The sequence below is a fragment of the Sinocyclocheilus anshuiensis genome, unplaced genomic scaffold, assembly GCF_001515605.1.
Source record: "Sinocyclocheilus anshuiensis isolate Anshui unplaced genomic scaffold, SAMN03320099.WGS_v1.1 scaffold287, whole genome shotgun sequence".
NCBI lineage: Eukaryota > Metazoa > Chordata > Actinopteri > Cypriniformes > Cyprinidae > Sinocyclocheilus > Sinocyclocheilus anshuiensis.
Window position 1 is genome coordinate 306,463 of NW_015552557.1, and position 26,958 is coordinate 333,420.

The 26,958-nt window shown below is 37.1% G+C and overlaps 2 protein-coding genes across 6 annotated transcripts in view; one reads left to right on the forward strand and one right to left on the reverse strand.

The window, feature by feature from the left end:
* kansl1a (KAT8 regulatory NSL complex subunit 1a) overlaps positions 1-4,584 on the forward strand; it is a 27,813-nt gene extending 23,229 nt beyond the window's left edge. For all 4 annotated transcript variants that reach the window (XM_016455211.1, XM_016455210.1, XM_016455213.1 and 1 more), the window contains exon 14: positions 2,804-4,584. In XM_016455211.1, the coding sequence (XP_016310697.1) occupies positions 2,804-2,956 (153 nt within the window). In that variant the 3' untranslated portion in view covers positions 2,957-4,584. The remainder of the gene's footprint in view (positions 1-2,803) is intronic.
* Positions 4,585-9,176: 4,592 nt separating this feature from the next.
* Positions 9,177-26,958, reverse strand: part of mapta (microtubule-associated protein tau a) — a 38,343-nt gene continuing 20,561 nt past the window's right edge. For both annotated transcript variants that reach the window (XM_016455220.1, XM_016455221.1), the window contains exons 3-12: positions 25,079-25,147; positions 24,302-24,322; positions 21,215-21,249; positions 19,770-19,839; positions 19,392-19,651; positions 18,859-18,951; positions 16,466-16,558; positions 13,849-13,930; positions 13,614-13,720; positions 9,177-11,748 (exon numbers count right to left, since the gene is read on the reverse strand). In XM_016455220.1, the coding sequence (XP_016310706.1) occupies positions 11,551-11,748; positions 13,614-13,720; positions 13,849-13,930; positions 16,466-16,558; positions 18,859-18,951; positions 19,392-19,651; positions 19,770-19,839; positions 21,215-21,249; positions 24,302-24,322; positions 25,079-25,147 (1,028 nt within the window). In that variant the 3' untranslated portion in view covers positions 9,177-11,550. The remainder of the gene's footprint in view (positions 11,749-13,613; positions 13,721-13,848; positions 13,931-16,465; positions 16,559-18,858; positions 18,952-19,391; positions 19,652-19,769; positions 19,840-21,214; positions 21,250-24,301; positions 24,323-25,078; positions 25,148-26,958) is intronic.

Here is a 26,958-nt window from a genome sequence, read left to right on the forward strand (position 1 = left end):
ATCAAATTTAAGGTCATAAAACCTCTTAAATGGTACTTAATAAATAGGGCATACATTTACGGACGGAAGAACAGGAATCATAATATGGTCTAATGTTGATTGTTAAACTTTAAACAAATGTCAGCATTGTACATTGGACTTGTATTTTTGTTGTTTTATACAGCCCATACGGAGAAGAAGAGGCGAGAGTCCGTTTGATATCAACAACATCGTCATTCCAATGTCAGTGGCCGCCACCACCAGAGTGGAGAAACTTCAGTACAAGGAAATTCTCACACCGAGGTGTGTCTCCAAGTCTTAGTCCACCATTCATTCATTTAACTCTGCATAAAGCTGGCTGTATCATATTTGATATGCAAATGTGTAAGTCCTACAATTTATTTACATGATCAAAACTCCATGATCAAAACCTGTTGTACACAATCTTCTCGACTGATTGATAGTTTAGACTTTTTTAGCAAGTAAAAGGCCTCTCAGTATAATTGTAAAATATCCCCTTTCAGGTGTCTTTTTGCTGTGAAATAATTTTTATGAAGTAAATGTAAGAATAGCTTTTATATTAGTAATATTTCAAGATAAACACTTACTGGACTGAAGTAACTTGGGTTTACTTGACTATTCATACATATTATATATATTTTATTTTATTATTATTATTTTAGAAAAATCATCAAAGAGAAAATAAGGCATATAATGCATCAGGCCTGTGAGGAACGTTTATTTGTCCATCTCTCAATCATCATTGTATTGCATTGCGTTATATGGTTTGCCCCCACAATAAAAGCTACAGTTTTGATCATGAAACTATTAAGCATTAAATATCATCTTATGATGTATTATTGGGAGGTATAGAGTGCCAACTGATATTTATATCATTTTATGTAAGTAGTCTGTTATACTGTTGTAAAGATTTACATTATAAGCTATCAGAACTTTATAAGCTATTCTCACTATATCATACTATATGGACCATAAAATCTTGATGTATCAAATATGATACTAAGCGAAAAACACGTGCCAACTGAGATTTTTTTTAGATTTTGATTAAAAATGTTCCATTTCAAATATATCTGCTCATTACACTTATTTCTCTGTTGTTCAGATGGAGGGAAGTGGACATTTTAGCCAAACCACTGGCAGAGGAAGACAATAACATCCCGGTATAACAGCCTTCTATTTTTTCCTCCACTCATTTCATAATATGTATTCCAATTCATCCTCTTGTCGATCCTTATTAGTGATGTGCCCTAATGATTCATCCGTGTAGGTGGAGGACCTATCAGATGCCACGTTCACTAAACTCCACCAGCCGTTAGAGGAGCAGGAGCACTCTCGCTGGCGATGGACGGCTCTCGCACCCGGCAAGAGGAGAGGCAGCAGGTACCTACCCTATTTGATCTTACCAGACAACATTTTTCCTGTTTTGTGAGTTTATAGTTAACCATGTCGTTCCTCAGGTCCTATAAATCCCTGGACGGGCGAACGACACCATCAATAGTGGGAACGAATCCTTCGACGCCTCAGCCCTCATCCCCGGACGCAAGTCACTTCCACATCCTGCAGGACTACGGGCCGGTGCCGTCACCCCTGAGCCCACCCAGCCCTGACACGCCCTGCTCCCGTGACGCACACACACCTCACGCCAGAGACACACACAGACTGCTGTACAGCGAAGACACGTGCGGTTCCACTTCAGACTGCACCTTTGAGGAGACGGTAACACGCGTGTTCTCCTGCCATTTTCATGATCATCATCCTACTCATTTTCTCCACAGAAAAAATATACTGTTTTATTTTACATTCTGCTTTCTAAAGAGCAGTTTAAAATCAGTGCAAATGATTATATTGCAAGCGGTAGTATTTTGGGAAAAGTGTTTATCTTTGAGTTCATCTCATTGCCACTGTTGCAGATTATTCAATTAACTGAACATTTTTACCTTCAGCTAACATTTAATAGTGGGTATGAAAAATGCACTATCAGCTTAATACAAAGGAATAAATATTTAAATAATTAAAAAAATATATATTTTACTTGTATGGCTTTACAGGACCAGTGTGAAAAACAATTGTAATTTTGCAATATTTTGAAAAATTGTTTTTATAAAATTAATTTTTTCTCACACAACATAAATAAGTCTTTATACATAAAAATACACTGCCATTTAGTCAAAAGTTTGGGGTCGGTTTTTAAAAGAGTCTCTTCAAAAATATAGTAAAAACTATAATTTTATGAAATATGGTTACAATTTAAAATAACTTTAAAAAAATTTTTTTATTTATTCCTGTGGTGCAAAGCTACATTTTCAGTGCATCATTACTCGTCTTCAGTGTCACATGATCCTTCAGAAATCATTCTAATATGCTGATTTGCTGCTCAATTATTAGTTATTGTTGATGCTGAATTATTAATAAAAGTTATTATTGTCAATGTTGAAGACAGTTTGTGCTGATTAATATTTTGTGTTAACTGATCCTTTATTCAGGATTCTCAAAGTTCAAAAGAACAGCATTTATCTTGAAATTTCATTTTATTATAACAATGTTTTACTGTCACTTTTGATCAATTTCATTAAAAAAGTAAATTCTTACTGACCCTAAAACCATTGAACAGTAGTATATTTTATGATATTTATATTTAAAATTAATTGCCTTTTTGTTGTTGTTGTTAGTTTGAGTTAAAAACTTAACTCTTGTGTTTTGTTTTTTAAATGCCTATGGAGAAAATTAATGGGGAAGATATGTACAACATTTGATTTCTTTACTACAAATGCTATTCTTAATACCCTGTGTGTTTTCCTGACAGATGGTCCAGCCCTGGGAACCCAGGAGTTTTCCTTTGTCTGAGGACCCGATAGTGGAGCCCGAGATGGACAAGAATCAATTGAGCTTTCCTACAGGCCTCGGAGACAACGCCCACTGCAGGGCGGAGTCAGAGAGTGACGCTTCCTCGCCGTGATGATGAACTGATTAACTAACAGGAACGACCTTAAAACCACACCTCCTATAGCATTAATTGAGAAAAAAACTCATACTAATCAAAAAAAAAAAAAAAAAGATTCTGTTGGGACTTCTGTTGTTTGATATTCAAACATCACCCAATTATTTTCACAGTTTTTAGTGAATATTACCGAACATAGAAAGCTAAACCTGTCTTCTAAAACTCTTTTCTCAGAAGAAAAATGTAAACGAGATGTATGAAAGTTGTTTCCAAATGTTTTCATAGTCAGCTAAATATATCATTGGGACTTAGTGTGGTATTCTAACCTGTCAGGTGAACACTATGTAGTGTACTGTGTAGCAGACTTAAGAGGGCTTGACCAAAGGGTGCCTCTCTGCTGACTTCTATATGTATGCTTGTGTTGTGAAGTGACAAACCAAAACCTGACAAAAGTACTTGTCCGCATTATTCTTGGTTGATGGTCACGTACCAAGCAGAGATCCTCTCCTCAGTTAAAAAGCACTTCACAGGGCGTCAATATCTTGCTCTCTTCCTTGACCCTCCCTTTTGCTGTTTCTTTTTAATTATTTCCCACCAGCATATGAATTATTGCTATGCTGATGTTCATGGCATCATGTATCACGTTACTGGAGAAATTGCAAGCTCTGCAAAACGAAGCCGTTAGTGCACATTAGTTTGGCTCTCACACTTCGGCCCTTACATGTTCCAGGCTTTTTCTACATCATCTGTTGAGATTGTACTTTGTATTTCTTCTTAAAGGAGCCAGATGTTTCACACAGACCTGCCCTTCTCAGGTTGTGCAGTTGTTTGGAAACTTGTGTTAACAAGGCATCTGTTTTCCTTCACTTTGTCAGTGTGACCCCATATTAGTGTTAACACTATTCAGCACTGTCGCCCCGTCGAGAATCTACTTGCTATGCAACTCAACATTATTTTTGTGGCCCTGTCCTTTTCTTTTTCATACAATCACAATGTCTTTTTTATTTCTTTGATGTGACTTTCTCTTCATAGCTGTTTGAGACAGGTTTCATTGTAATTCCGACTGTTTCAGATGTTAAATCATTTGCAGAAAAAAAGAAAAAGAAAAACACCCTTTTGTAAATAGTACCATTAAAACAAATCAAACTCCATTCAGATTGTACGTCTCATCACTGTGTGCTGTAACACACACGAACCATTTTCCATAAAACAACAAACCATATTGCTTCTGTAATGTAATGTTTCTGACACCTCATCTACATTGGAAGCAAGTGTAAAAACTGATGCTACATCTTGGCTTGTGCTACTGACAACAGGGAAAATGGGTTTTCAGTGGTCACTAGTGCAGACATGTTGTGAAAGAAATTGCATATTCAGCTATGAAGAAAATAGCAGGACTTGATTTTATCCATCAGGTGATAATTAGATCATGTAGAGGTTACATAGGAGTATGGAGCCATACCTGAATGCTTGCAAATTATTATGGAGGACCACAGGCGTATTCACACCAAGTACAATAACTATAAAGATTTGATTATTCTAATTCTTTGAGAATAGCCAATACCACTATTCTCATAGAAGGAATGAAAAAACACTGACAGCCAATCAGAATCCACCAGACATTAAAGAGCTCAAGCATTTAAAGCGGCAGATGACAAAACGGCAGTGCGCTAATAAAATAAACAGAACGATATCTTGAGTTGGTGTAGATGCTAATATAATTATCATCATAGTTATCTTTATAGTTATCATTACTGGTATAAACGGCTTTAGTACTTGCCACCTGAAACACTGCCAACACACTGTTGAGAAGACTTTCTGACTGATTGCCATTTAAATTCCTCTATTTGCTGACAATTACTCAATGACAAGATTTTAAGCTGTCAAGGCTGTTTTACCTGAAAAACGGGTTCTCTTTCAAACAGTAGCTCGGTATCTCACTATGGGGAACGCCTCAGGCGTGATAGACTATGGAAGCACCATTCACACCACGTTTGTCCACAGGGCACACCAATCACAGCTCATGACCAGGAACCCACCCCCTTCCTATATATATATATATCGCTGTGATCCCTGAAATGGCATTCTTGATGTCTTCCCTGTGAAGACTTTCCTTCAGCACCTAAGCTGCACTGCTCCAGTTCACAGATGTACCGTTAAGGTTGATGTTGCCGAACGCAGTGCAGTTACGATCTGTCATGGATTGCTCGTTACGGAGTTTTTCTACTTCGCTTTCAATGGTGCAGTCTCCAATAGCTAACGCGTCAAGGCGAGCTATAAGTCTCTGACTTGTCCACCATGTCGGTGTCTAAGATTGTGCCAGCGAGAGGGAAAGAAACTAAGCAAGCCAAAGGCAATAGTGGCAAGGAACCAAAACTCCATCGGTGACAGCAGGGGCGCAGATGGGATTTTTTAACTGGGGGGGACCAAGCTGTCAGCAGTAGGGATGTAATGATTCACTCAACTCACGATTCGATTCGATTCACGATTATTATATATATATTTTTTTTTTACAAAATGAAATTTAAAACAAATTATAAATTAAATGTGTCCTTTTATTATTGCTTGGACAAAATACTGTACGTTTCTTTGTGAAATTGAAATATAACACCATAATAATAATTACTAATATAGCACTTAAATTATTGCTCTTTTGTTGGTTTTGATTGCTTCTATTGTCCTCATTTGTTAGTCGCTTTGGATAAAAATGGTGGCAGCACCATCGTCATGTGTGTTTATTGACAACAAAACAGCTTGTAGTAAGAACGTGGGTACAAAAGTAGATTATTATTGTGCGTCAGCCTGCGTCTGCCCCAACCCGATCCTGAAGCAATGGTGGCAATAATTAAAGGTGCACTAAGCGATTTTTTCCAAAAGATGTTGATATTTGAAAGCACCAAAACAAACGCCCATACCCCAACAGGACATCGCCCCTATTTTGAAATCTCCGCCCCACACGTACATACGCAACCATGGCACCGACGATCGCGGAAACAAGTGAAGATGACACACAATCATATTCAAACAAAAGCCAACACGGATAAGTTGTGTGAAATAAAGCAAAGTCAACGTTACTCACCTATCAGTAAGAAACAGCATAACCTTGGTGTCCGATTCGAGCCCTTTCCGCTCCTTGAGTATCTCTCCACTGCTGGAAAGCTGCTCCGATATTTACGCGGGTTCTACCTCTTGCCTGATCGTAACCCTTCTTTTTAATGTTTTGTTTCTCTGATATTTTACTCTTTTTTTTAATCTGCCATCTCTCTCTATCTATAGTCGACCTGCTAATATCCGTCCTGTGCACTCAAATTGAGCGCTCTCTTCTCTCTATCAGTACAAGACACGCCCCCTTACTGCTGATTGGCTACAAGTGTGTTTTGGGACTCGGTCAGACACTGCAGTCAAAAGCAGTTTTCAAAAATCGCTTGGTGCACGTTTAAGGAGCGGCGGGCCGGGCCACCACTACTTAGGCTAATGTACATCTGCTGATGGACACCATGCTGCGTTGTCACGGGAACATCCCAGCTGAAGATAATGAGGAAATTACATCGCTCCCTTTGCCAAGTGCATTCCAAAGGACTACATAATGGCACGCACGTGCCCTGCTCACTCCAAAGTCCCCACTCCAAGGGGATAGGGATGATCACTTCCATTTGGAATTTGCGCGTGAACCGTTCGGTACACGATACGCGTACCGTTACACCCCTACTATCCAGTGCTAGAACTCCATCAACACGCTCATTATATGATCTCAAATGGCGTGTGTTTGAGGACTGGTGCACTCGTAAAGGAGTTATTCCTTTTCAGTGCTCGGTGAGCGATATTCTCTGTTTTTCAGTGCTCTGAGCGATAGAGCTTAATGGACAGTGGTAGAGTGTTTACCACTATTAAGGTTATTCTGGCTGCTATTTCGGCTTGCCACGTAGGCTTTGAAGGAGCTTCGGTGGGTCAACATCCTCTTATATGCTGTTTTATGAAGGGAGTGAGGTGTCTGAGATCAGTGTCGAAGCAGCTCATCCCATCATGAGACCTGTCCAAGGTTTTGAGTGCTTTAACTTGGGCCCCATTTGAACCTATGAAGAGTGTTCATATTAAGTTCTTATCTTTGAAAACGGTCCTACTCTTCGCTTTAGTTTCAGCTAAGTGAGTTGGTGAGTTACATGCTTTGTTGGTTCATCAGGCATGTCTGAAGTTTAGTCTGGATGGCAGAAAGTTTACGCTGCTGCCTAACCCGGCTTTCATCCTCACTGTCAGTGATTCAATTTATATCTGCACTGCCTTGGAATTGAGTTCTTTTTACCCCTCTCCGTTTGCTTCAGAGGAGGGGTGTGATTGCACACATTGTGTCCGGGACGGGCGTCACGCCATTATGTAAATGGGATGAAATGTCATGAGATACCTCACTCTGCTAAATGACTAAATGTAATGTAAATAGGACACGATCATTCAGAAAGAATGATCAGTTATTTGTTTCATGGGCTGGTCAATGTAAGGGTAAGCCGATCTCCTCGCAGCGCCTTCCCCATTGGATGGTGGAGGCGATTGAGTTGGCCTATACAGCTATGGGTCTCGATTCCCCAGTGGGTATAAGGGCTCATTCTACATGAGGTATGTGTATGTCGTGGGGACTGTTCAGGGGGATTTCGGTAGGAGATATTTGCGCAGCAGCAAGCTGGGCTTCCCCTCATACATTTATCAGATCTGAATGTCACTGCGCCTTCTATGGCTCATGCAGTTCTCAAAGTCGGCTCGTGAGTGAAATGAGAGGTTATCTTTCATTTACACTGGGTCTGTTCAGCAACTTCAGAAAGCATGCGTTACGGGAGTTGTCCATATCATTCCCATAGTGATATACTGAGCAATTGTTTGAAAGAGAATGTAAGGTTACTTGTGAAACCCTGGTTCTCTGAAAACAGAGTGAGGTATCTCACCAAGCTTCCCTTCTTGCAAAACACAGGGGAAGAGCATGCTTAGAATGCGGTTTCAGGGATCACAACGGTATATATAGGAAGGGGGTGGGTTCCTGGTCATGAGCTGTGATTGGTGTGCCCTGCGGACAGACTTGGTGTGATTGGTGCTTCCATAGTCTATCACGCCTGAGGCGTTCCCCATAGTGAGATACCTCACTCTGTTTTCAGAGAACCGGGGTTACGCAAGTAACCTTACGTTTTCAAGTCCTAAATATGATGACCCCTTTTCAAAAATCTAAACTGCTTTTGATGTATACAAACCCATACATACTGTATGAGGAAAAAAGTCACTGTGGAAAATGTTTTTAAGAATAAACTTTTGAAGTACAATCGACTTATGTGTCATTTCAACGTTAAATTACATTAAACTGACTTAAAAACATGAGTTGAATTTTGTATAACTTATTTTAAAAAGTTATAAAAAAACATTTTGATTAGTTAATGTAAAAACATGTTGTCATGACTTACTGATCATACCATTTTTTACATCTAAATTATACATTATACTATATTACATTAAATTACACATCTTTGCAGAATTAAATAATTAGCTCCTTTTTGTCTTGGGAAAAATACATTACTGCATCTTAGTCAGGACAAAAAAATATATATAAATAAATAAATTAGTTGTTTACTTATTTATTTATTTTTTACATATTTTACAGACACCCTTAGCACCCCAATGCAGCTGCCTGGGCGACTCCTGGCCTAAAACAATAGGGTTTTTTTGCCTACTTTTTTTGGAATAATGTGCCCTGATGAACACAGTGAGACCAAAAATACGCATTAAGAAAGTAAACTGGGTGAGTTTTGATTTCATGTTGACTTTATCAAGGAATCTTTTCATATTAAATTTTCCTGTCCTTTGAAATGTCCTTTGAATTCTCCTTTAAAGGGATAGTTCACCCAAAAATTTAAATTCTGTCATCATTTACTTACCCTCAAGTTGTTTCAAACCTGTACGAGTTTCTTTCTTTAGCTGAACACACACACACACACACACCTTTTTGTTAAATGTTGGTAACCAAACAATTGCTGGTAGCCATTGACTTCCATAGTATTTTTTTCCATTCTCTAGAAGTCTATAGATGGCTAACGGCAACTGTTTGGTTGCCAGCATTCTTCAAAATATCTTATTTTAAATTCAGCAGAAGAAAGAAACTCCTACAGGTTTGGAACTTGAGGGTGAGTAAATGAAGATTTTTGGGCGAACTATCCCTTTAAGTCAGTTCTTTCTTCTGAAGTATAAAAATAAAAGTTTCAGGACAATTGGTTAATATCCTTTATTTCCAAATTCACGTGTACATCAACAAGAATCATTGAAAACCAGTTAATAATAAAACACAAACAATATTGACAACCACAGTTCCCAAGCTAAAATTTACAACTGCAAAAATGGTGTATGGAGTCAATAACAACAGGATGGCACCCAGAACCATGTTGCAGGTGTGCTACAGAGGGAGACATTTAAACCAAAGGACCGACTGACTTTCTTTCCCTCTTCCTGTCTGCTAAACGCTCACTTCCCCCCTCAACACAACATTACAACCATAACAAACAGCTTATCCCATATCCAAGCTCTCCCAACCTTCCCAAAAACACCCTAGTCAGAAAACGTTCAGAAACATGTTGCCAATCCATGTAAAAACTCAGCATGCAGATTAAATGTTGCAGGCATGGTTTCTGAACTTCACTGCTTTTTTTTTTTTTTTAATCTCTTCAAGTCCTCATATAAACATACAGTCATAAACATACAATAAACATACATTAAATATCTAATGGTAGATACACGGCTCCATCTCTAACACAAAGAAACAGGGGTTGCCGTCTGAGTAGTGCTCTTTTTCACTACTATCTACAAAGATTCCTAATAAGCACATCAGCGATTACGGGATATACGCAAGGAGGCGTGTAAGAGGCAACGCAGTATCTCGGGCTGCTTACATGAAATGCATGCAAGGAGCAAAGATAGTGTGAAGTGGTTCAAAGTTTATTAAACATTCTGCGAAACAGTGCAGTGCTGGGGAAAGAATTTAAGCCATATGATTGGCTGAGGTCATTACATCATCATTCAGTAAAATAGAATACCTTGACTTAAAATTTTACAGCTATAAAGTGGAAGCGGATGATGTGGTCAGATCAAAGTTTAACAGCATGCTTGTGCTTGAGTGACGCTTTTCGTGAAGAATGCAATACTCAATATTGTAAATGTAGTAGGCAAATTTATAATACAGTGTGTGCCTGAAGAAGAACAGTTTGGCAATTAATCTCAAATTCTTTCTCAACTAGAGCTGGATGTTGAGAATGAGAGGAACTGTTGGCAGTATTATGGAGAAAGTTTACAGGTGCATAGGTTGTGTTTTTCCACAAGATATTTCAAATAATGTCCAGATTTCTCACATGTAGCCTATCATTAATAAAACAATAACACTTTACAATAACGTTAGTCAATGTATTTTAAACCAAACAAAAAAAAAAAAAAGCAATTTTTACAGCAATTTTTTAATCCTGGTCAATTTATTAGTTAGTAAATAAATGTTAAAATGCATTAGTATATGTAGAAATGAACATTTATCGAGATTAATATGCTGTAAAAGTATTATTTGTGTTATTTCATGATACCTAAAGCTAACAAATTGAACCTCATTGTAGTATCACCATTCAAACTGTCCAAAACAGCAGACGTCCATCTTGGTTAAAACGCGTAGCTGCAATTTTAAGATAATTTTGTTTTATGTTTATGTTAAAAAATAAAAATGCAACTTCAATGCTCTGTTAATTGTCAAGTTAAAGAACAAGCAAACAAAAAAGGAGAGGCATTTTCAATGAATCACTGACATAATTCAAATCTACATTTTAAGACTGCCAGTAGGCACACAAAAAAAGTGTTTTCATATCATAAACATCCCATATTCATCCACAGAATAATACTGTAAGGAACATTTCCTTATGAAGCACTCTGAATGTCATGGTCATTTTAGACGTGAAGTGTAATCTCTGATCCGACAGTACATACGAGAGATTGAAAAGAACTAAACAGCTTTCACCTTTCTACACAAAGCTGTTATGCACCTTCTTTCTTCACATAAGCCTTGCAAATCATTTCAAAAGTGAACTGTGGGGCTTTAAGTTTCTTTCTTTCTCAAAGTCAAGATACCATGCTCTAATTTTCATTTTAAGCACTGCTAAGCATCTTATTCATAATCTCAATCTAAATTTAACCTGATTTAAAAATGAGAACAATCCTCTCTGAAAGTGAAAATGGGTTCGGTATGAACTGTCCTCAATCCAGTGGTAACCAAAAAAACGGTATGCGTAAGGAAATATATAATGGTCAATAAAAGCCATACAAATACATGAAAGTAATTTTGTACTACTAAATATAGTCAAGGGAGGGCAGTTGGAGGAAATTTCCAATTGTTAAATTCCCACAGTGGGCACTGCCTTAAAGCGAAGGGCGAGTGAACAGGCAAATTCATACATAATAAGAAGTATTACAAAGTCAAACAGTGACTGCTTAAAGTTACTTGGCGTTGTTTTCTGGGCCACAAAATGACTTTCAGAGAGAGGTTAGAATACCATCAGGTATGTGGATGGAGGGGGCGGGGTTTGGGGGCGTGGTTTGGTGGCGGTATGGTCCAATCACAAGCCCTGCTGGGCCAGCGATGCAGACACCTGGTCAGCGAGGGTGGAAAGCTGTGGCGGGTCTGCCATGTTGATGCTGCCAGAAGACGAGACGGTGCTCAGGCCATGTGGTGACTCCTCTAGAGACACGATTTCTGCGCCATGGTCGGTTCGCGCTTTGGCCTGCTCACGGAACATCAGTTTTTGCGACTCAATCTGGGAAAAGGAAATAGATATATGAACTAATGACTGCAAGTGAAACCTCTGAGGTGAAATGGCCAGCATCCAGCGGTGGTTTATGTTGGCTCAGAGCAGACCTGAGATTCTTGGATGGAGATTAAAACAGAAATCTGGACTGTAATGGTGCTATTTCCATAAACTCCTAGGAGAAATTGAGTTTCTAATACTGAATGATCCTGGATGACTATATTTGGTTTAAGAGCCAGAATATCTGTTGAGTACCCTCAAAATGCTGAATAATAATATGCTCAAATTATCAATGGATAAAAAAGCAATCAAATGATCAAACAATAAAAAAATGGGTAAGACGTGTTAAAAGGGACAAAGCAGCAGACAAAGAAAAAAATAAGAAAAAAATAAAATATTTTTTGATATACATTTCCATATAAATATGAATACTATTTAAACTAAACATTTTTTCAGTATTTCTTTTAATTTTTTTGTCAGTTGCTTTTTTTGTATTCACAAAATATATATCACTGTGCCAGAAGATGGCACCATAGATGCATTTCACAAGATATTTCAGCAAGCTTTCAATTATAAGCAATATGCAATTTATTTTTAATTCATTTATATGAAATATTTTATTGTGGTTGGTCACTTAATCATCTACCAATTTGCATATTAATTAATTCAGTAATTTCTTATTTGCATATGTATTTATTAAATTATCATCATTTTATTTATTTTTTAAGGCAAGAAACTACAGGCAAAAACAGGCCTATTTTGCTAGTCTTCTTTTAGACTAGTGTAAAGAAACCATCCAAAATACACATTCAAGTTTATTTTATTATAATCTATTTGCGTCTGTAGATATCAATTATAATACATAATCTTTAAAGGCTGTTTTCTCAAAATTATTTTTTTCTTCCTGCACTGAGCCAGAAATCTACAAACACATACATACACCATGCTTTACAGGTTTATTCCTGTCTATATTCTGTAGGTTTTTACAAAGGTGTTTGTTGATATATAATTTGCCTGATATATATTTCACTTTTTTTTTCTTCAAAACAAACATACAATTTAAACATTACATTTCAGAAAACTTGTAATATAAAACAATTGTCTTAAAGTACTGTGATTAATCAGCTGGGAAAAGTATGGTGATATCTATTAGTTAAAACAATAGTTTTACCCTATTCACCAGTACTTTCTCAAAATACATAACAGTACAAGTGCTAGTTAATTTGATGTGAATATCTCCCCTGCTCTGAATACTTACTGGAGTCCTCAATCTTTATCTGGGGGTTGCTGAGGAGAATGGGCTCTGGGGACATACTGGCAGATGAGAGGGTGGGGGTATCAGAGGGGTCTGGGGTGAGGAAGCCCTCATCTCGGGGCATATCTGCCCCTCTCCCCTTCTCTCTCTAGAAACGTACCCCAGGGTGGCCAGTGGGTGGTGAAATGAACACCATGGTCAACCAAAACAGAAAGAAACAAAATGATATGGGTTCAACAAAAAGGAAAATGATGGTAACACAAAACTAAATAAACAAGTATTCAAATTAAAGATGAAGTATGTAATACTTATATTTTTTAAATCCCAGTTTAATATGCAGAGACATTTCTAAGCGACACATTCATTTTGAAGTTTACAGAATCCAAAGAAAGGACAATGAGATGCGATTTTAAAGAAGTTAAATTAGTTCAGGGGATTTATTTAAACCCGATCTTCTTAAGAACCAAATGATTCAAACCCAAAGAGCACCTAAGACAGATTTACACAGACGTCTGGTTGTAAAATGATAAGGATTTTTGAATGTTCTTATTTGACTTCAGGGTGGAGAGTGAATAATTGGGAGTATCACATCCTATCAGCGGAGGACATGTCGTCTTACCCTCCTGTTGCCTCCTCCAGGTGTGTGTTTAATGTTGTCCATAGATCCCACCTTTGACTGAGCCCTGAATTCAAGCTTCTCAGACCTGATCTCAATGTTTCCTCCACCTTGAAAAAGCAGGTGAAATTCCTCATGATTTAACCAAATTAAACGCATTATATATTTACATGCATTCAAAACGCTAAGTAAATCAAGTCCGAGGTTTGTAAAATCCAAGGTGGACGAGCAGGATTACCTGGTTTGTGGCGAATGTTGACTTTCGATCCACACTTTGACTGCACATTGGTCAGGTCAATCTTTTTGTGGAGGATTTGCACCTTTTCAGAACAAAAAACAAGGGTTTTATTATTCTTCCAGGTGATTAAAATAAATTCTGTTTAAAACTATCCAAAACACACTTCCACAGATTTACACAAGACAAAAAAAACCTGTAACTCTTTAGTTTAGGGACCAATTCTCAGTATTAATTAGTTGTTTATTAGCATGCATATTACTAGTATATTGGCTGTTTATTACTACTGATAAAGCATATATTAATGCTGTGCATGACCATAATTTACATCCCTTAATCCTACCCCATACCGAAACTGAACAACTACCTTACTAACTATTAATAAGCAGAAAAGTAGGAGTCTACTGAGGCAAAAGTAGTAGTTAATAGTTAGTTAGTATTGAGAATTGGTCCCCAAATTAAAATCTGAAAGTGCAACTGCTCAGTAAACTTTTCAGTCCCTTGAATGCAAAACACCCTCTTGGTGGTTTAGTCACCTCTGAGAATATCTTTTTTTTTTAAATGTATTTATAGAGCTGTAATCTAACCTCAAATGATCATGAACCACAACCCTTTAATTATTTTAGGCGGTCATCTGTCTACTAAACAAGTTTGTTCTTCACTTTAGACTATAGATTGAGGATACAACATGAGAACGGTACAATTGTGTACCATCCCTGCTCCCAAAAATAGAAGCAATGACCTCATAGCCACAGCTGTTGTTTTTTTTTCTGTATAAAAAGGCCTCAGTGTCTTCAGTGTGAGGTCAGCTCTCAGCTCTAGCCAACTGCTCACCACAAAGGAGCACTCGGCTGACCAGAGCACTACAACGAGATCCCTCTGTGCTAAAGAGCTGATGTCCTTCAACAGCAGAGGAGAGCAACTCATCTCTAAGGATCTCTATGGATCACTTGCTGGTACTTTAATGAGTGTACTAAATTGTCCTTAATGACAGGCCGGTTGGCATTAAGGGTTAGGATTTTAGTGGTGGTCTGGTCATCTGTTTTTGTAAGGACACAGGCTTTCCTCAAAGTCAAAAATCAGTCTTGTAATTATATGGAAAATTGTTTATTACATGCTTAACTTTATTGAAGTATGGGAACTTTCTGTTTTGAGTGAAATGTAATTGCTATGAATGTCAATGCCACAAAACAGCATGTGTGCTTCTGAAATTATGTTCTAGTTTTAGGAGGTTTGGAGGGGGGGGGGTATGAAAAGCTTACAAAAATGCAAATTGAGTCGAACAATTAATAAATCACCATAAAAAAAAACTGAATTTATTAGGGTCTAGTACCCATTTAATTGTGAATGCTCATTTCCTGTATTTTTACATTTAGATTAAGTGAGCAATAGAAGCTACATTTAGGTAAAGTTAAGCTTTAAAAACACTAATATTTTAATAAATAACACTTGTTAAATGTAATCTTTAACAAATCTCAAAAAGAATAACCATCTTTCATTATGATGGCAAAATTCACTTTTAGCATTTAAAACGACTGATTTTTTATTTTATGCATTTAGACAAAAGCAATTTATCGGTTATTGGCCATAATTATTGGCTGATTAGTATCAGGCAGAATTGTAATATCTGTGCATCCCTACTATTAAAGTGCCCATATTATGCCATTTTTAAGGTTCCTAACATTGTTTTGGGAGTTTCCTATAATAGGTTTACATGCATGCAAGGTCAAAAAACGCTTTCGTTTTCTCAAAATATGCGTTTAATATCGCCTCATTTTCCAATGATTCTCAAACAATTCGTTCAAAGCAGTTCTAAGATTCAGTCTCTCTAAACCCCTCCTTTCCGTGAGCCTTCTCTGCTCTGATTGGTCAGATGGCCCAGTCAGTCTGTACTGTGTACAGCTCGTGTCGGAAACGATACGCCTATTGCCATAGTTCCGTATTTTGAACACTCGATAGAAAATATAAACATCTATTATTTATCATACTTACAGGTTGTGATTCAGTGGAACCAGCTGATCCAAATAAACTGGGTACTGAGCTCATCTTTCAAGAGCAAGTGTTTTGTGAATCCCGCATTGAACTCCCCGAGATTAGTAAAGCAGTTGTCAGTAAAATGACAGGAACACAAAAAAAGTTTTGGGTTGTACTGCTGAGGTACAGTGGAAAAAAAATGAATTTGAAGCAGATTCTTTGCAGCCTCATCTTTCGGAAGTGAAAATAAAATGAATTTACTTTCACAGCGTAAGACACAGCGTCTTCTTGACATGATGTTAACCACATGAATAAGCTACGGTGTTTGAGGGCGGGTCAAGTTGTTTGCGGCCGGCCAACGTAGAACATAGGCATGCATTATGCAAAGGTGTTACCCTGTGATGTGTAGCTGTCACAGAAGTGGGATTCGAACTGCTGACGACTCATTTGGGCTGTTCAAAGAACATTCTTTCTTTTTGGAGACCATAACTTTATTTATCGTGCATTTTTCAGTTTATATTCACATACAGCTACATTACACAGTGCATGAAAGGCAATATTCGAAATGTCATAATAGGGGCACTTTAAAGTCTCTATAGTATGATTTTTGGTTAAAACACCAACAAACGGGCCCCTGTTTACTCACTTTTCCACCTCCGGGTACATGTTTGATATTATCTTTGGAACCACACCTAGACTGCACAGTAGTTAAGTCCAACTTCTGATCAAGAATTTGAACCTGAAAGAGTAAACAGTTTGGGGTTACCTGTATTTTTTTTAACTTGGGACCAGAGAGGAACCAAAAGAGCCACCAGATGAAACTAACATAATTCATCATTGGGAAAGGCTTTTTAGGCCATGAAAGTGCAGACGTTTTTGACTTTGAGGGGGTAGATCGAACGGGGTGTCCAAGGTTTCCACAAATGGTCATAACTTTAGGAAGAACCAAGACTGAAGGTGTTGAGTTCAACCCATAGTTACTCACATTGCCACCTCCAGGTACATGTTTGACATTGTCTTTGGAGCCACATTTAGACTGGACATTACTAAAGTCCAACTTCTGATCCAGTATTTTTTACCTGGAAAATCATGTTGGGAAGAGCAGGAGTTATCTTTCCAATTATCTCAGAGACAGAAAGAACTGCCAATGAGAAAGAGCCGTGAGTATGTGAATGGTACAGCGCAAACACGAATTCACTATAATAGCTTTTTTATCTCCCACTCACTTGTTCAACAATTGACTCAACAATTGTAAAAACCCTCTTTTACAGTTCATTGTCAAACCAAAAGTGTAGTCGGTGACTGTGTAACAGACAAAACTACTACATTGAATGAGAGCTTTCACTTTTATACAAGGTTTCCACAAATGGTCATAACTTCAGGAAGAACCAAGACAGAGGGTGTTGAGTTCATCCCATAGTTACTCACATTGCCACCTCCCGGTACATGTTTCAAATTGTCTTTGGAGCCACACTTTGACTGGACATTACTGAAGTCCACCTTCTGATCAAGAATTTTTACCTGAAAGAGTGCAGAGGTCAAGGAAAAGAAGAATCACCTTTTTGGTTGAAGCCAAATCAGAAACCTTCTGATTTTTACTAATAACATCTGAAGTATACAGTATTTACAACTTCATGAGGAACATCTAAGGAACATCTCAATTCAGTACAATATGGCTGGGAGTTTGATTAGACTCCCATCTATCAGAAGTAAGGAATGAAAGAATAATGGCAAATTTAGGAGTGAACTGGTTCTCCATACTGTTTTATCCAATAGTAACTTACATTGCCACCTCCGGGTGTGTGTTTTATATTGTCTTTGAAGCCACACTTCACATTGGACATTAGTTGGACATTACTAAAGTCCATCTTCTGATAAAAAATTTGCTGCTGTTTAAAGTAAACGTTTGGAAGTTTTCATGAACAAAAACTGCAAATTGGTAAAAGTTCCCCGATACTCATGAAGGATAAAGACATATGTGACCCTGGACCACAAAACCAGTCATAATGGTCAATTTTTTTAAATTGAGATTTATACACCATCTCAAAGCTGAATAAATAAGCTTTCCATTGATGTATGGTTTGTTATGATAGGACAACCTTTGGTCGAGATACAACTATTTGAAGACTGGAATCTGAGGGTGCAAAAAAATCTAAATATTGAGAAAATCGCCTTAGTGCTTTCCAAAAATAGACTTTGGAACGGCAAACATTTTAGGTTGTTTGCACAATTGGATAGTTACCATTCTTGGGAAATGTAACCATTACAATACCTAGAGATAATATATTAGTCAATTCTCATTGTACTTTCCAAAAATAGACTTTGGAATGGCAAACATTTTAGGTTGTTTGCACAACTGGATAGTTACCATTCTTGGGAAATGTAACCATTACAATACCTAGAGATAATATATTAGTCAATTCTCATTGTACAGTATAATTCTTAGCTAACATTTGGCAAACAGTGGCAGTTTACTGATAATGTTGGGATAGCCAATGACAAATACAGTATAAAATGCAATAAAATAAGTAATAAGTAATAAAATGTATGTGTTGGATTTAGGGCTGCACGATTATGACAAAAATCATAATTGTTGATTATTCCCTTGAAATTGTAATTGCGATTATTAATTTACGATTATCATGATGATGTTTATACCATTGTTTGATGCAACTGCATGCCGTATTTTTATATGAAAATAAACAAGCTGAAAACACTCTAACTGAAAAACCTTTAGTGCTTTTCTATAGTATTAAGCCTCAAATGTCAACTATACATCGGATTGGTTTCTTCTTTAAATTATAAAAAAGTAAAAATATGAATGGTATTATAATGTTATACTAAAACAATGGAAAAACCCTTAAGATAACATGTAGAAAGAAAAAACGCATCTTAAGCGTGCAGAATAACATAAGTGGACTTTGAACGATTAATTGCCGCTTTGAACGATTACGTAATTGTGGCATCCATAATTGTAATTGCGATTAGAAATTCGATTAATTGTGCAGCCCTAGTTGGATTCATTCCAGAGTTACTCACATTTCCACCTCCTGGTACATGCCTGAGGTTGGCTTTGGAGCCACACTTAGACTGAACATTACTGAAATCCACCTTCTGATCAAGAATTTGTACCTGTGAAAGGAAGAAGATAGGGAGAGTTGTAAACTACTGCGACTTATAAACTACTCTTGAGAGAGTTATTTGAGTAATAAACAGGTTTCCATTAGCCTTTGACCACAATGACCACATGATATGATCAATAAGTCATGGTAAAATATGTTTTTAACAACAAAAAAAAAATCACATTTTAAATTTCTAATTTCAACGTTTTACAAGATTCAACACAGAGTCAGTTTAATATAATTTTAGCTGAAATTACTTGTACAGCCAATTTGATTATACTTAAAAACTTAAGTTCAGTTGCTGCATTTTAGGTGTTTAGTTTAGTTTTTTTAAATAAATGTTATATATGAAAATGTTCCACCTACTTCAACATAAAAATGTGATTTTTATTGGATCTCAAACCTAACTGCAAACAGAATATTAAAGTGAATCAACTCAAGATGAATTACCCGGCCGCCTCCGGGCTGGTGCTTCAAGTTGTCAGTGGAGCCGACTTTGGAGCGTATGCTCTTCAGATCAGGGAGGGGGGCAGCGGCCGACAGTGATGTGGGTGAACGGTTCTTCGGAGATTTAGGGGTCGAGCGAATCACTGCGACCTTCTTGATTTCATTTCCTGTGCTTGGAGGCTTGCCACCCGCAGCCTTGCTGGCAGGGGATTTGGGAGTGCCGGGGCTGCTGTGCCCACTGGTCTCCGGGGTCTTAGGAGAGTCTGGGAAACAGTATAGAGTTATGAAGATGGCAATAATCTCATAATCAAATGTTCCATTCTTCAAAAATATATACAAGATTCATTCCTAAAAACCCCTTTGTGAAAGAAACTCACTTACCTTTTCCATTTTTGGCAACTGCAGTCATGGCAGGAATCTTTGAACCGGCAGCATGAGGTCTACCGCTAGCCTAGAGATATACAGGAATATATAGAGAGAAAGAAATAGAAATACATTAATAATTTTATTCTATGAAATTATAGATAACAAAACAACTGCTTATGTCTATATATCCACTTATACTTAATAATTAATTAATTAATAATTTATGCATTTAGCAGACACTTTTATCCAAAGCGACTTACAGTGCATTCAGACTACACATTTTTTACCAGTATGTGTGTTCCCTGGGAATCAAACCCATAACCTTTTGCACAGCTAACGCAATGCTCTACCACTGAGCCATAGGAATATGTAACATATGAACATATACTTATATCCACTAAGCACATTCTCCCCTCAGTTTTGCCATAATTTCCACCATAACCCACAATTTTCAGTTAGTGTAAATTCAGTTTCACAAGAACAAAACTGACGAGAGCTTGAAATAAGTTAAAGTAGAAAAGAGATAAATATCACTTGCGACAAAATATTTGTGAGTCACTTCCAACCAAGCTGTAATTTTCTCAAATTATGCAAAAGCTGTAAAAATATTATTTAAGGACACAAATGCTATGTGAAATTAGCCTTAACAAGACAAAGAATTTTGCCATTTTTATGACAAAGAATGTAATTTCCAGCACAGTATGTCATTTCCACTATAAAGATGTGTTGGACATGACATTTATTAGCATATCAAAATGACAATTCTCTAGCGATACACGTATGCCCACTGTTGGACATTGTTGGACAAAAGCACTCATATTTGAAGAAGCATTCATAAACAAATGAGAAAAATTTATTATAGGCCTAATGACATGTTTGCCTGTTCAAACATACAGTTTATCGAAAGCACATTCAGTAATGATTAACCCATCCACTGGAAGCACAACCAAGTTATGCAATACAATTATTCTAAAATCATGCTGACTATTTTAACTTGTCAAAACTAACATCAAAGACAGAATTTTGTGTGAATGAAATGTTGGACAGTTAGTAGGAGGAGAGAAAAAGATGCTGTTAATCACACCAGACAGTGTGCAAACTGGCAGTAAAACAGATGCAAAGTTAAACCATTCTCCACAGCAGCAGTAGGACACGGGGTCCGACACCAGCAGCTGTACTCACTCTTGGCCTGGATTCTTTGGGTCCAGAACTGATGGCAGGTACTGAGGGAGATCTACTAGAGGAGGCCAAGGACTTTTTCGGGATGGAGGAAGGTGCTTTATGGGAGGAGGGTCTGTCTTTACTGTTTTTAGGGGTCTTTACATAAAGAGCAAAACCATAGTGGATGAAAACTCCATGGAGTACAAATAGCGACAGAAAGCAAAATAAAAGGCAAAACAATTCTACAGTGAAAGTGGAAGAGAACAGAAAGATGATGCAAAATAGCTATTAGCACTCACCCTCTTCTCTGCATCACCATTGGTCTTGGACTGAGCTGTGAAGAACCAAAAAATGCACCAATATGAATACAATCAGTATATCAGAAATAGGATGCGAATAAATGTGTTGCTAAGCTTAGTGAGCTGCCTAACCATTACTAAATCATTACTAAACCTCACAAGCGACTAATCTGTAACACTAGAGACTCAACTTACAATCAATTTCAACGCGGTTTGATGTTAACATGTTGCTAACAAGGCGAAACAAATACATAGCACATACAATTACTGGATAAAACAGTTTGTTTCAAATGATGTAAAACCGTTTTTATAAATTCTTTAAAGTACTGAATTAAATGGTTTTAGTTTATAATCAACATTTCGCTCACCTGGCCTGCCATATTGGATTTAAAAGTTCATCGTAATGCATTCTGATACTGCCTTTTCCATGAAGGAATAAGAGGTCTACAGCAATGCTGTCTACATAAGCTTCTTTAAAGTTCTTCCTCCGTACACTCTTAGAAATAAAGGTTCTTTATTGGCCATGATGGTTCCATGAAGAACCTTTAACATATATGGAACCTTTCCATTCTACAAAAGGTTCCTTATAATGGAGTCTTTAGATTTTAAAATGTTCTTCAAAATGAGAAAGTAGTTCTTTTAAGAACTGTTAACAGAAAGGTTCTTTGGAGAACCAAAATGTTTCTTCTATTGCATCGCTGTGAAACAATCCCATTGGAAACTTTATTTTTTAAGAGTGTAGGCCGCTGACTAAGGTCCAGCTATGTTAACAGTGTGGAAATACCTTTGCTAAATTGACTACAGTTTGCTACATTTATTCCTAATGCTTTCTCTCTTTTTCTTAACTTGTGAATATTAACTGGATATTAATTCTAATGTTTTTAAGAAACATATGAGAAAGTAAGCTGTAAAAAGTGAGGGGATCTGTTAAAGCAGTGCTGCACCAGATGGTGTTGTGAACGCATGCAAGTAGCACATTCGTGCACACAGACATGCCAAACTGAACTCATTGAAACACGGCCAGCAAACATGGATTTTATCAATCGGCGCAAAACAGGCTTCAAGACCACCAGAGGGAACAAAAGAATGACAGAGTGAGACTGAGTACCTAAAAAAGGACGACATTTAGCAAACAACTGCAGAACAACAGATCGTTCTCCTCAGCACGCTGTTCATTTTGTAGGATGTTCGTTATAGACAGAAATTGGTGCAAAGCGGCTCTGTAAAACATAGGTGGAGGCAAACCAAGGAAGAGACACTGCAGTGGGATTCTGTGAGCTTAACTGCACAGACCTTTGAACTGAGCCACCGGCACCAGGGATTTTCTTGAGACGTGGACACCTTTTGGAGAGCCAATTGTGCTTGTAGAGGAAGCAGTGGCTTCTGTCTTTTTGGTCTCTGCATCTTTGGCGGTAACAATAACGTTGTGATTACCCCCAGATAACGTAGCATCAACTTTCTCCTGCACTTTGCCCATTGCTTCCATGTGTTCATGAGGTAGAGGTTTTGTAAAACTATGTTCTTTGGTTTCAGAAGGTGCATATTCAGCGAGAGTTGTCTGAGCCCTGCTGGCCCATGCCGGAAGCTTTCCTTCTTCAGCATGGCTCTCATTGCCGTAAAAAGAGTGTTCTTTCTCTTCCTGAAGGATCTCGCTGTAAGGAGCCCTGGCTTCTACAATCCTCTCCCCGACGGTCGTCAGGTCTTCCAGGGCGGCGCTGCAGACCAGGAAAGTCACAGGTGGCTCATTCTCCAAAGACAGGCTCCTGGTGTGGTCTGGACTGACAGATGTCCGTCGATGATGGGAATGGACCGGTCGTCCAGAACAGCTGCTTCTGAGGAGGTCTTCGTCCTGCTCTAGTATTTTCTGGTGGTCTACACAGCTCCAGTCCAAGTGTTGCTCATAACCATCTGGTGAAAACCCTGCTGCTAAAGCTGGAAACAAAGCCGCTTTTGCCTTTCACTAATGCACGTCCCATTCACCATGGACAGACAGTGGTCAGAAGATTTATAGAAAGCAATGACAACATCTATGTATATCACTTTTCCCAAGGAAACTGCCACATGATAAGGAGGGAACAAAAATACTTGTGGTGACAACCGTAGAGGAAAGACGACGAGCAAACATAACAAACTGGTTTGCTGGCCTTTGCTAACATCCAAAACAAACAGCTGTGATGAAACCGGACTTCACACTGAACACAGAAATATGAGCTGATAGGTGCAATTAAAGAGCAAGATTGTTTGCAATAAGTGTTTTTTTTTACAACTTAAACATAAAAAATGATTTTTTTTGTGCCACTAACCTTGTGAAAAAGTATACTGTTTATTTAGTATTTATTATGGATAATGATATGTGATAATGATATACGTTAAAAGAATATGCTTAAGTGTGAACAATGTAATGTTTATTTTATGTTATTTACAATTAAATAAAAATGGATTATTAAGTCCAAGAGTGCTTTTTGACCCACTTAATTAAATATATGTTATTATGTTATTAATTACTTCATTGTCTTTGAACTAGGATTAAAGCACACCGCCGAATGTACTGACAAGCATTTATGCTAACTAAAATATATGTTTATGTCATGTATCTGTGATTGTATTAAATTGCAACTTTTTTTTTTAAATTGCAACATTTTATTATAAAAGTATATTTAAAATATACTAACTTAAACTGTAATATCAAATTACAAAACAGTTAAAATTGTTATTAAATATTTTACATGTGAGTCAAGAAATCAAAATAATTGCACTTCTTTAAAGCATGTCAAAAAAAATGTAAATGTAAAATTTGTATGGCCCTAAAAAAAGTAACACTTTTCATTTGACGTTATTACAAAAGTAATTATTGGAGTCTGCTCTTTAAAAGCACCTAGTTTCTACTGATTATTAAAATAAAATGGACATATCTCTGTGAATTCACAAAACCAAATAACCAGTACAAAATACAGATGAGTGACGTGGAGTACTACCAGAACAGAGAAAACAGAGAAAACAAACTGTTAAATTTAAAATATATATTTTAATAAAAAAAGGAAAAAACATATACGAGTATAGTTGTGTAAGAGTAAAATAGTGTTTTACCTGCGGGTGCCGTTCCTCCAGCTTATTAATGATCAGGATATGTAGCAAACAGAGAGAGAAACATAAAAGACAACATTAGAGAACCACATAGCATATTTTCTGGCAATTTCAGCTACAGAGATGCACTATAAACACTATAACCTAGAGTGAAATCAGACCATCAATATACTACACTTCATTTCGAAATCACAAAAGAAACAAATAATTGCAATTAAAGCACTGTGACCTATGAGAGAAAAGCTTTGGCTGAGATCCTATTTGGCACAAAGCATTAATTCCAGACTTGGCATAACATCACACCTACCCTGGCAAAGGCAGCTGAGCTCTCTGAGGTCTTTGTGACTAATCACATGGGAACTAATCTGAGAATGGCGCTGGAGTCTCCCTTGAGTTTATTTTGATTTAAAAGCCTGAAACCTGTCAGCATGCCTCAGCAGTGATGTCAAATTTAAACAGTGTGCTTGCAGACATACATATTACCTTACACTTTAAAAATCACCCCAATGTAAGCGCAACATAAAAAGGATTTCAAAGCAAGAAATGGCAATTTGAAACAACTGCATCCAAGATGGCATTCTTGTTACCAGTAGGCCCACTTCAAACAGAAGCAAATGCATCCTGCAAGCTTAAAATATGCAACAAATCAGTAAAAAAAAATGCTATAGAAAATTAGAAACATTAGGATGTAAGGCACAAAGGCATCCACATCAATAAAGGCAGTCAAGCAAAGTATGTCAGTCAAAAGAGGCAGCAGTTGATGGAGCAGAAGGTCCGTACCGCTCGCCACTTCCACGGCAGGCTGGGACTGATCTTCTTTCTCTTCCTGTCTTGAATCTTGGGGGCTTTCTATAAAACAATCATTTGAACAGTTCACACACCAAGCTCCTAAAGGAAGTCCTGGTTTACTTGTGCAAGTGAAGCTGTGGTTAAAGTCTAAAAGCAAGCTAGAAATGGAAGGTTTAGATTCCCAACTCAGCTGCAGTGAAACTTTAGCTGACTTCAAAAGTGCTCTGCTGAAAGCAAATAACTGGATGATTAACTCACATGAACACTATAACAAAAGATGAATTAAAACGGGGGAAAAAACACATATCCAAACAACCGGAAACAAAGCTAACACAGTCTTGAAACTCTGTATATTTAACAAGGCAAAGTTAGTAATAGGCATTGCACTGCATGAATAAAAATAATTACTTAATATAAAAAAAAAAATTGATTAACTTTTTCTTTTAAAAAAGGGCAATTTGTAAGGGAAAGCGAAGACAAACTGCATTTCAAAGCATCCTTATTATAAGTGCAGCAATGCATACCACACTGCTTCTCCTCAGCAGAGGAGGTGCCTTCAGCACTACTGAGCTCAACATCCACCCGTTCTTCTGAAAACTCTTCTGTGAGAGAGAATGTTGGTTAAAAAACACATAAGGCACAACTTATGTAGAGTCAGCTGTTGTTTTGGGACAATCAGTATTCATAGAGTATTAATTCATATGTTTAAAGGTTCTATTTGACATTGTATTCATCTTAATTGACAAAAATAATCATTTTATAAAGATCAGACATTTTTGTTTTAGTTTGTAAAACAATAATAAAACAATATTTATTTATTTTATTTTGTATTTTTTGTTTAGCTGTTTTGCAAAGTATTATGTTTTTCAACTGCAATAAATTGATGTCAAACAGCTGAAGCAATCAGTCACACTGTACTGTGACCTCTATGCAATCTCATCAATATTTCTCTGCAACTGGATCCCTGAACTTGGTAGGGAAACAACTAATGAATTCAGTTGTTGTAAGGATGCATTTAAATATAAAAATACACTGCTAATTTTACCGTCAAATAAAATATAAGGCGAGAAACTGATGCCAGCTGAATGTGCTGGCAACCCATATCAGCAAAAACCTGCAGTGCTGGAAAGTAACTGTTTATTGAAGTAACAAGAAACATTGTCCAAAATATCTAAAAGAAATTTAGTCCATTTAGGTTTTCAAAAACTTTGGCATTCAAACAGAATAAATCAGTGGTGCGGAAACTTTTTACTATGAGGGACAAAAAATTAATTGAGGGCTGTGGACCGAAAGTAAATTATGCATTATATCCAACTATATCATAATAAAATGTCAAATTGAACCGAATCGAATCAAATTGAATCGATAGTCATCTAATAAATTAAAAAAAGAAAATAATTCATTAGAAACAAAGATATGATTCAATGGCATGGCGGGCCAAAACAAAGGTCATCATCACAGGCCAGCATTGGGCCATACTATGATTTGATTGCAGCAAAATGGGACAACACTGGTGAAAACATTGTTTTGAGCATCCACGACATCCTGATGACAATTTCCTATTATTCAAATTATTTAAAATAAATAAATAAATAAATGTGCAATACTATGAATTCTACAAAAGCAAGCCAAATATATCAAAACAATTTTAAAAACATCGTTCAAAATTTTTTACATTATATTTCATTTGCAGCTGTACACAATAGGGGCTTTCACACATACAGCCCTTTCTGGATAATTACCAGTAAATTACAACTTAGAGATCATGTTGTCACGGAATCACCAGGCTCCACCCTTACCCAGTATCAGCGCTCTCAGTCTCCCGATTACTAATTATTACCAGCTGTCACTGATCACTCCAGCACCATACA